Genomic DNA, 9,933 nt, shown 5'->3' with positions numbered 1-9,933 from the left:
CACACATATGCACAAACACATATGCCCACATACACAGATACCCTTACATGCACATACACGTATACAGACAGATAAACCTGGTGTGTGTTTCAGGTGTGGTGTGTGTTTCAAGCGTGGTGTGTGTTGTGGGTTTCCCGTTCCAGGCCATCTACATGTACCAGAAAGCCGCCATCCTCAGCATGATGAGTGAGGAAGAGGTGGAGAAGACTGGAGAGAACGTGGTGGAGTTATTCAGGTGAGAACACCCCCACCCGCCCCAGTACAGCAGATGGGAGGAGTTATTCAGGTGAGAACACCCCACACCCCACAGACTGAGTGTGTGGATGTCAACATCATACAATGTACATAGCTCACGTGCCAATGATGAGCATGTGGCTCCGGCAGACTAATCTATAGCAGCATAACTAAAGGGAGAGGTTCAGAGGTGACTACAGGCATGAGGGCTCACTGAGACATTGCTTTACACCCAAATCATTGTCACTAGAGTGATCACATGACATGGCTAGATGACAGCATCAACATCTCAGATTACCAGAAATCTCAACGTCTGGGGGCCCCCAAGCCCCACACCTTACAAGGGGAATTTTAGCTGAAGGCTTGATTAAATAGGTGAGTCTTAAGTCTAGATTTAAAGATTGGAACTGTGTCAGAATCTCGGATTGGAGCTGGAAGGCTATTCCATAATTGGGGGGCTTTAAAAGAGAAAGCTCTGCCTCCGGCTGTAGTCTTACAAATTTTTGGAATTAAGAGAAATCCAGCATTTTGGGAGCGCAAAGGGCGAGATGGGTTGTAGTAAGCAATGAGTTCACTCAGATATTGTGGGGCAAGACCATTTAACGCCTTACAGGTTAACAGAAGAATTTTTAATTAAATGCGATATTGAAGTTTTTCCTTGCCACTGTCGCCCTTGGCTTGCTCACTGGGGGCTAGGACTCGGCACTTGTAAAGCTGCTTTGTGACAACAACTGCTATATAAATAAAATTTGATTGATTGATTGATTGATATTTAATCGGAAGCCAGTGTAATAGCGTGAGAGTGGGACTAATATGATTTAATTTTCTAGCCTTAGTTAGGACTCTAGCTGCAGCATTTTGTACAAGTTGTAGATTCTTTATGGACTGTTTAGAGCATCCAATTAGAAGACTATTACAGTAGTCCAATCTTGATGAGACAAAAGCATGGACCAACTTCTCTGCATCAGCTAATGAAAGAAAGTGTCTCAGCTTCCCGATATTACGTAAATGGAAAAAGGCAGCCTTAGTGACATTGCATATATGTGTGTGTCAAATGAAAGATCCGAATCAATAGTGACACCTAAGCTTTTGCGGTAGATTTAGGTGTTAATGAAAAGCCATCTAGGGTAAGGGGAATATCAGCCCAATTGCTTCTAGCAGCTTTGGGCCCAAGAGTCAGCACCTCAATCTTATCGGAATTTAGTTGAAGACAATTAGATGCCATCCAGTTTTTAATGTCCTGGACGCAGTTCTCAATCCTGAGAGTAGTATTGAGATCATCCAGATTGGAAGATATATACAACTGATTATCATCTGCATAGCAACAGAAGCTAATACCATGCCTACGAATTATGGTAGCATATATAATGTGAATAGTATGGAGCCCAGTACAGAGCCTTGTGGGACACCATATTTTACCTTAGTACATTCTGAGCATTCGTTATTTACTAGTACAAATTGGTAACGATCTGTCAGGTAGGACCTGAACCAGGAGTGCTTGACCTCTTATGCCAATGAGTGTCTCCAGCCTATTAAGTAGAATATTATGATCAATGGTGTCAAAAGCAGCACTGAGGTCTAGCAGTATGAGAAAAGAAATGTGTCCTTTATCAGAGGATATTAAGAGATTGTTTAGTACTTTAGTCAGTGCCGTTTCAGTGCTGTGATGAGCTCTAAATCCAGACTGAAATAACTCTTAAGACATGTTCTGTCTGTAAGAAGGAAGAGAGTTGAGAAGAAACTACTTTCTCTAAAATTTTGGATATGAACGACAGAAAAAAGAATGTATGTATGTGAGAATACCACTCTGAGCATGTGTGTACCACAGACCCCTAGTGATCACAACTGTGTGTTAGTGTGTGTGTGTGTGTACAGTACGTACCACAGCCCCCTAGAGATCACTAGTGTGTGTGTGTTTGTGTGTGTGTGTGTACATACCATACATACGTGTGTGTGTACACACCACAGCCCCCTGGTGATCAGATGTGTGTGTGTGTGTGTGTGTGTGTAGGCAGGTGGAGGGTCTGAAGCAGAGACTGGCTGGTAAGTCCATCCCCACTGAGAAGTTTGCAGTGAGGAAGTCTCGCCGCTACTCCACCTCCACACCTGTTAAACTCGTCATCCCCGCACTAGTGAGACCCTCACACACACTCCCTCATACACACCCCCTCACACTCTCTCACACACACTCCTTCACTCTCTCACACACTTCCTCACACTCTCTTTCACAATCCTTCTAATAAAGGTAACAAATATCATATTATTGTATTGTGGTTATTGTAACAGGAAATGGTGTATTGTCACAGGAAATGATGTATGTGTGGAATGGGTTCACTATTGTTGGGAAGAGGGCAGATGCCACAGAGAGTTTACTCATCACCATCGAAAGAGCAGAGCAGAGCCTGTGTAATGATCCCAGTGAGTACACACACACACTCTCACACACACTCACTCTCACACTCACACACTCACACCTACACCTACACACACACACACACACTCACACGCGTGCTCGCTCTCACTCACTCACTCACACACACACACACACGCACACACACACACACACAGATACATACTCAAATATACACACACACACACACACACACACACAGACACAGATACACACGCACACAGATACACACGCACACACACACACACACACACATACACACACACACACACACACACACAGAGATACATACTCAAATATACACACACACACAGATACACACGCGCACACACACACACACAGATACATACACACACACACACACACACCTCCTCACATACACAGATACTCACGCACATTACATTACTGTTAAGAGAGCAGCGCAGTACCTGTGTACTGATCATAGGGCCCTGAGACTGTTTGTGTGTGTGTGTGTGTGTGTGTGTGTGTGTGCTGTGGTGAATGTGTGTGTGTGTGTGTGTGTGTGTGTGTGTGTGTGTGTGTAGGCCCGTCGGAGTTCCACACTGATGACCAGTGTCTGGTGCAGATGCTGAAGGGTTTGTGTCTGAAACACCTGGGCCGCCTCCTGCAGGCGGAGCTCTGCTTCTCACAAGTGCTAGCCAGGTGGGAGTGTGTGTGTGTGTGTGCGTGTGTGTGTGCGTGTGCGTGTGTGTGTGTGTGTGTGTGTAATCCCAAAGTCACATGCTTCAATATTGTTTGTATTTTTGGTGTGTGTGTGTGTGTGTGTGTGTGTGTATACAGTGAGAGGTGTTTTTATGTTTGGTGTTTGTGTGTGTGTGTCTACAGAGAGAAGCATGATTATGTTTTGGTGTGTGTGTGCTCAGGGAGAGGCGTATTTGTATGTGTGTGTCTACAGTGAGAGGCATATTTATGTTTTGGTGTGTGTGTGTGTCTACAGTGAGAGGCATATTTATGTTTTGGTGTGTGTGTGTGTGTGTGTCTACAGTGAGAGGCGTATTTATGTTTTGGCGTGTGTGTGTGTCTCTACAGTGAGAGGCGTATTCGTTATGATCACTACCTGGTCCCCTTCACCCTTTATGAGCTGGGCTTGCTCTACAAACTGCAGGGAGACGTTATCAAGGCAACACGCTACATAGAAGATGCCAAGTGAGTGTGCAGCCCACAAATAAATGGTTGTGTGTGTGTGTGTCCATGCTAGGACAGAGTAAGCAAAGGCAGTAACTTGGATAGAAATAGAAGCTTCATTAGCATGTTTGCAAGGTTACTATAAGGTCCTTAACACACATACTGATGTTTGCTTTAGAATGACCATATGCAGTCTTATTTAGTTTTGTATTTACTGTATGTTTATATAGGTAAAACATACAGTAATGCACTAAAATAAAAAGCTTCTTCTGAAATGTGTTATTTAGTCTGGTTCAATTAAAACAGCTTCATGTGCTACTCCAGTCTGGAGATTTTCCCTGTGTGAGAAACCTGATCCAACTCGTGGGGAAATCCCCAAAAATCTGATCCAGCTCTCATCAGGACCAGCGTTGCTGGTTGTTTGTGTGTGTGTGTGTGTGTCAGTAAAAACAAGAACTATAAGAACACACGCAGAGCAAGAGAATGAATGAGTGTTTTGAATGTAGATTGAACTATAATGACATCACTGTGTCTGACTGTGCTTGTTGCAGTTTTGGGTTGAACTATAAGGACACTACTGTCTGATTGCCTTTGCGGTTGTAGGTTGAACTATAAGGACACTGTCTGATTGCCTTTGCGGTTGTAGGTTGAACTATAAGGACACTGTCTGATTGCCTTTGCGGTTGTAGGTTGAACTATAAGGACACTGTCTGATTGCCTTTGCGGTTGTAGGTTGAACTATAAGGACACTGTCTGATTGTCTTTGCGGTTGTAGGTTGAACTATAAGGACACTGTCTGATTGTCTTTGCGGTTGTAGGTTGAACTATAAAGACACTAATGTCTGATTGTCTTTGCGGTTGTAGGTTGAACTATAAAGACACTAATGTCTGATTGTCTTTTCGGTTGTAGGTTGAACTACAAGGACACTAATGTCTGATTGTCTTTCCAGTTGTAGGTTGAACTATAAGGACACTAATGTTTGATTCTTTGCGGTTGTAGGTTGAACTATAAGGACACTAATGTCTGATTGTCTTTCTGGTTGTAGGTTGAACTATAAGGGCTACTCCATGGAATCCAGGCTCCATTTCCGTATCCACGCGGCACTTAACAGCCTTAAGGGCTCGCCAGTCAGTTCACCATAGCAACGGAACAGCTACACCATCTGCACATTAAAGAAATGACTGAACTGTCACCAGCTCCGCCTCTGCTCCACCTCAGCTCCGCCTCTGCTCCACGTCTCGTCTCCAACACAATCAATACGACGGCCCATCTTCCAGACCAGCACCAGTCGTTGTGGTAACAGGTCAACCAATCAATGTAGTACTGTAAACTTAATGTAGCTATAGCAACAGGTAGTCCCGGTACAATTCTGAGCTGTGTGAATCTAGAGATTAGAGTTTCATTACAATACCAAAGCCACCGTCTGTGCTGTGTGTTAGCTGATGGAGAAGGTACAGGCTTCTCTTAGAATATAGAGGTTTTGGACAAATGACTTGTTCACACATTCATACCTCATTCGAGCCGAGGACTGAAGTTTAGTTTTATTTCATCTGATTCATTCTCACTGTTCAAAGTAAACAGGAATGATGCCGCTGTTTCCCATACTACAATTTAACAAATCAGAGAGCTGAGTGTGCTCTTTGATATCCAAAACTAAGATGGCTTTCATGATTGCAATGTCTCCCAATTTTATTTAAACCAAAAATTTGTGTTTGCACAGAGATAATGGTGTGTCTGAATTCTTCCTGAACTTCATGTGAGATTGTGTGTGTGAGTGTGTGTGCGCGTGTGTGCATCTGGTTTAATCTGTTAAAGCACTAAGTACTAACCTGGTGCTGCAGCTCTGAGCAAGTCAGTGACAATGAAAGACAAAAGCAATAACAATTAGTAATAATTAAGAGTAAATGTACGGTATAAACAATATCTTTATTTTAAATGTAAAGGTGCCTAAATGAAAGGCACATGTTAACTGTAATGTGATTCATAAATCTAATATTTGATTACTATGCAGTGCGTATACATGTGGGATATTCACACATGTTCATTGCAATCATGGAACGTTATCCACAAATCTGGAATACAAAAAAAAAAAATGGTAGGCTACAGATTATTTTAAACAATTAAGTATATTCAGATCCCCAATCAGTAAGATTAAACAATACCAAAATAAAAGTTAATAGCCTACATTGAAATTTTAAGGCGGCTCATAGCAGAGATAGCATTGCTTCTAAATGTTGTTACCAAGAAGGTCCGGACGTGTTTATACACTTATACACGGTTTTAATCCATATTTGATCATCTGTGGTGTTTAGTAAATAGGAAATGTTTAATTCTCTTTTACCTTGATTAGTTTTTAATTTAATTGAAAATGCTGTATTCAGGAAATACACATTCTGTATTTAAAATATATATATATATGACTATTCAAAATATACATGTTCCTTCGCCCATTCTCGCCATTAATGTGCTCGGTCTCGCGTTAATTTGGGACAGTCTCCTTCTACACCGATAGCTCCCAGCTAACCTCCCTCTAGCTCCCCGCTAACCTGGGGCTAGCTCCGCGCCAACCTCCCGTTAGCCTCCCTCTAGCTCCACGCTAGCCTCCCTCTAGCTCCCCGCTACCCTCCCTCTAGCTCCCCGCTAATCTCCCTCTAGCTCCACGCTAATCTCCCGTTAGCATCCCGCTATCTCCTGTTAGCCTCCAGCTAGCTCCCCACTAGCCTCCCGCTAGCTTTCAGCTATCTCCCCATTATCCCCCGTTAGCCTACATTAGCACAAACATGACTCAGCTGTTGCATCAAACACATTAAGCCATAAGTTGCAAACGGTTGCCTTCTGTGTGCTATGAGGACAAGATGTACTCTTTACCTAGTGCAATGACTTGACAAAATCTCACATAATACACATGAAGCTTGTGTTTTTATGACCAAATTGACAATTTAAATAAAACGATCGCGTGAAAAGAACATTGTACACATTTGTAAATATACTCCTAGACAAAAATATTTGTAATTCCAAATATTTCTGTGTGTGTGAGAGAGAGAGAGAGAGAGAGAGACAGACAGGCAGACACCGTGTTTAGTTGTTTCACCAAGTATTTATGTCAGTCATCCTGTGTATGGTTGTATAATACGTGTAGTGTCTTAAACTATTGTGTGGAAACTGCATTTAAGTGAACAGCTAAAACAGAGTTTTGGTACTGAAGCCTCATTTCAGTTTCAGCTCAACTTGAATTTGCTGAATAGAACTTCAGCCTCTGCTACCAAGGTACAAACTTGAATAATTACAAATACATGTTGTGATTTGTTTTTTTTCTTCACGATTACATTGTTAAAGAGATTATTGCTGTGTAAATGTTGTAGTCTTCAGAGTGTTGTACACATTGAGGTCCCTGGACTCTGGGGTTACTCTGGGCCAGGCCGGGTTGGGAGACCATGCCTTGGGTCGGTGGTGCGGTGGATGAAATTGGTTGGTCTGTTTATGTTCTGATGTGACATGCCACATGGCCATCTGTTTTTCCAGGTCTAAGCCAGTAACATATGACTGATCCACAAAATCAAACCCTCAGACACACAACCTACTCAACCTTTACACAATACCTACTCTACAACTTTCTTGTATTTGTCTTATTTGAGTTATAAGATGATCAGATAATCGGTTGCATAGAGCCGATTAAAGGTCTTGAATGTAAATGTGATACATGCGAGATGTCTTTCAAGTCACGTTTCCTGCTTGGGTAAGGAAATACAGTGCTTGAACGTGATTTTATGCTTTAAGCGGGTTGTGAGGATTTGCCCAGCAGGCGGCGCCATTGTGCTCTTATAACTATAGTAGTATTCAAAATAGTTTTTTTCCCTCTTTACATGTGCATTTCTTTATACCATTTAATTATGATGTGGCCTCAGTGGACCAGAAGTGTAGTAGAGGATATTTGTGGGGAATTAAGTTAAGGCAAAATGAATTGAAATTGACATAATTGGATCAGGTGACAACAAAGATCTACTGCTCGAAGACAACTGGGAGAGAGAAACTTATCCAACCATCTTCTGTGTGCTGCTCAGACACCATCAGTTCTTGGTTATAATGCGATTTTTATATTCTTAAGATCCCACTGACTTTAAAGCCTCCAATATCCCAGTACAATACATTTAAAAATATTACATTTACAAATCTACATTTATTTTTTTAAATCTATTTACAAGTCCAGTCTTGAGATTACAGTACTAGATGTTGATCAGTCTTGTGAAACAAGAGTTTCACAATAGACCAGCAGAGGGCAGTGTGACAACGTACTGGCCATTGGGTATTGGAACACCATTGTCTCTTCTGTTCATAAGTACAGTGCTGCCTAAAGAGAAGGAGCAATGACAATAGATGTACTTTCCAGCAGGTGGCAGTAGAGGGATAAAGGTGAACTGTCATCTGTGGGATTCAGTCTTTATACATTTTGTGCAGATTTTGTTTTCATGCTACGCACAGACTGCTGTTTTTTATTGATATTACACATATTTTCCGCTCATTCATGTGTATTCTGTATTCATGTGTTCATCAATAAATCTTAAAGTTTGCCAGTGTTGTGTGCAATATGTTAGCAGTGATATGGGTTTATACACCATGTGCATTCATATGGAACGGTTTTTGTGGAGGGGAGAGGTAAACAGGTCTAAAAATATGAACACAACTTAAGATTAGATTAAAAAGGTTCTTAAAAAATAGCATGTGCATATAGTTTACCTAGTTTTACACATAAACTGCTAGAAATATCTAAAAACAAATATCTAGCAATATTTCTGCTCATTATGCATTTATTGATGAGTGGTGAAGAATTTGTGAGTTTAGGCGAGTGTACGTTAGTGTACATTAGTGCGTGTGTGAGTGTACGTTAGTGCGTGTATGGAGTAACTGAGCTGACAGAGTGTTTGTGTATAAGATGTAGTTCCTGTCTTGGGTTAGTGGGTTAGGGTTGGGGGGTTAGTGGGTTAGGGTTGGTGGGTTAGGGTTGGGGGGTTAGTGGGTTAGGGTTGGGGGGTTAGTGGGTTGGGGTTGGGGGGTTAGTGGGTTGGGGTTGGGGGGTTAGGGTTGGGGGGTTAGTGGGTTAGGGTTGGGGGGTTAGTGGGTTAGGGTTGGGGGGTTAGGGTTGGGGGGTTAGGGTTGGGGGGTTAGTGGGTTAGGGTTGGGGGGTTAGTGGGTTAGGGTTGGGGGGTTAGGGTTAGTGGGTTAGGGTTGGGGGGTTAGGGGTGCTCTGAGGAAGGTTCAGCATTCTAAGGACCTTTTTATCAGATGTATGCTCAGGTGGGGGATGAAGTATTATAAACTAAAAGAAAAGGAAAGCTGGGAGACATTAGATGAACAGAAAGTAATACAAGTCAGGAGAGACTCTTCACCAAGTAAGACCAGTCAGGAGAGACTCTCTACCAAGTAAGACCAGTCAGGAGAGACTCTTCACCAAGTAAGACCAGATCAGACTGGAGAGAGGTGTTTTGTGTGCCTGACCTTTATTTTGACTTATTTTGCTGAAAACTTCACAACTCCAGCCACTCGTTGGTTCTGTGTGCTGTACCTTCACATGTTGCCTCTGTCACATGTCTACAATGTCCACCAACCACAGGTGAGTCCACAGGGCGATTCTGTTTGTGCTGGATTTGGAAACGGTTTCAAAACTAACAAACTCCCCCACAAACGTCAACTAAAACTTGGAATAAAATCATCATTCTCCTGAATCAGACCCTACACCACAGACAGCTGCAGCAGAGACCCTCAGGTCAAATGGACCTTGTGTCCCAAGAGTGTTTGAAGGAGATCTCCACCTGAAGGCTTCTACACACTATCTCCTGGCGGCGTGTGTAAGGCTGACATTTGATCTGTAGTCTAATGATTTGTCTTGGCTGCAGGCCAATGACTCCTACAGGAAGCACACTCACCTCCAGGGTTTTTGTGTTTAGCGTTAGACTCTGACCACAGTCACATCTCTGCTTGTACCACATACCACATCAGACACAGTGGAAATGCAGACTGCCCACATCTGACCCCACATCTGACCCCCTGGGGATCTGACGACCTTCAGGTTGAAGGGAGCTGCTTCACTGCGGTAGCCTCCTGGTTCAGTGCTCGGACGTGTGGATTGGGTCACTGGTCCTCACTT

General features: G+C 42.8%; 1 protein-coding gene across 4 annotated transcripts in view; it reads left to right on the top strand.

Annotated features, from left to right (window-relative positions):
- Positions 1-8,358, top strand: part of LOC143491260 (tetratricopeptide repeat protein 39B-like) — an 18,513-nt gene extending 10,155 nt beyond the window's left edge. For all 4 annotated transcript variants that reach the window (XM_076990104.1, XM_076990106.1, XM_076990105.1 and 1 more), the window contains 6 exons: positions 144-235; positions 2,246-2,366; positions 2,541-2,652; positions 3,190-3,307; positions 3,695-3,811; positions 4,837-8,358. In XM_076990104.1, the coding sequence (XP_076846219.1) occupies positions 144-235; positions 2,246-2,366; positions 2,541-2,652; positions 3,190-3,307; positions 3,695-3,811; positions 4,837-4,933 (657 nt within the window). In that variant the 3' untranslated portion in view covers positions 4,934-8,358. The remainder of the gene's footprint in view (positions 1-143; positions 236-2,245; positions 2,367-2,540; positions 2,653-3,189; positions 3,308-3,694; positions 3,812-4,836) is intronic.
- The last annotated feature ends 1,575 nt before the right edge of the window (positions 8,359-9,933 follow it).

The sequence above is a fragment of the Brachyhypopomus gauderio genome, unplaced genomic scaffold (assembly GCF_052324685.1).
Source record: "Brachyhypopomus gauderio isolate BG-103 unplaced genomic scaffold, BGAUD_0.2 sc73, whole genome shotgun sequence".
Taxonomy (NCBI): Eukaryota; Metazoa; Chordata; class Actinopteri; order Gymnotiformes; family Hypopomidae; genus Brachyhypopomus; species Brachyhypopomus gauderio.
Note: the sequence above shows the minus strand (reverse complement) of the source record. Positions and strands in the feature narration are given on the sequence as shown.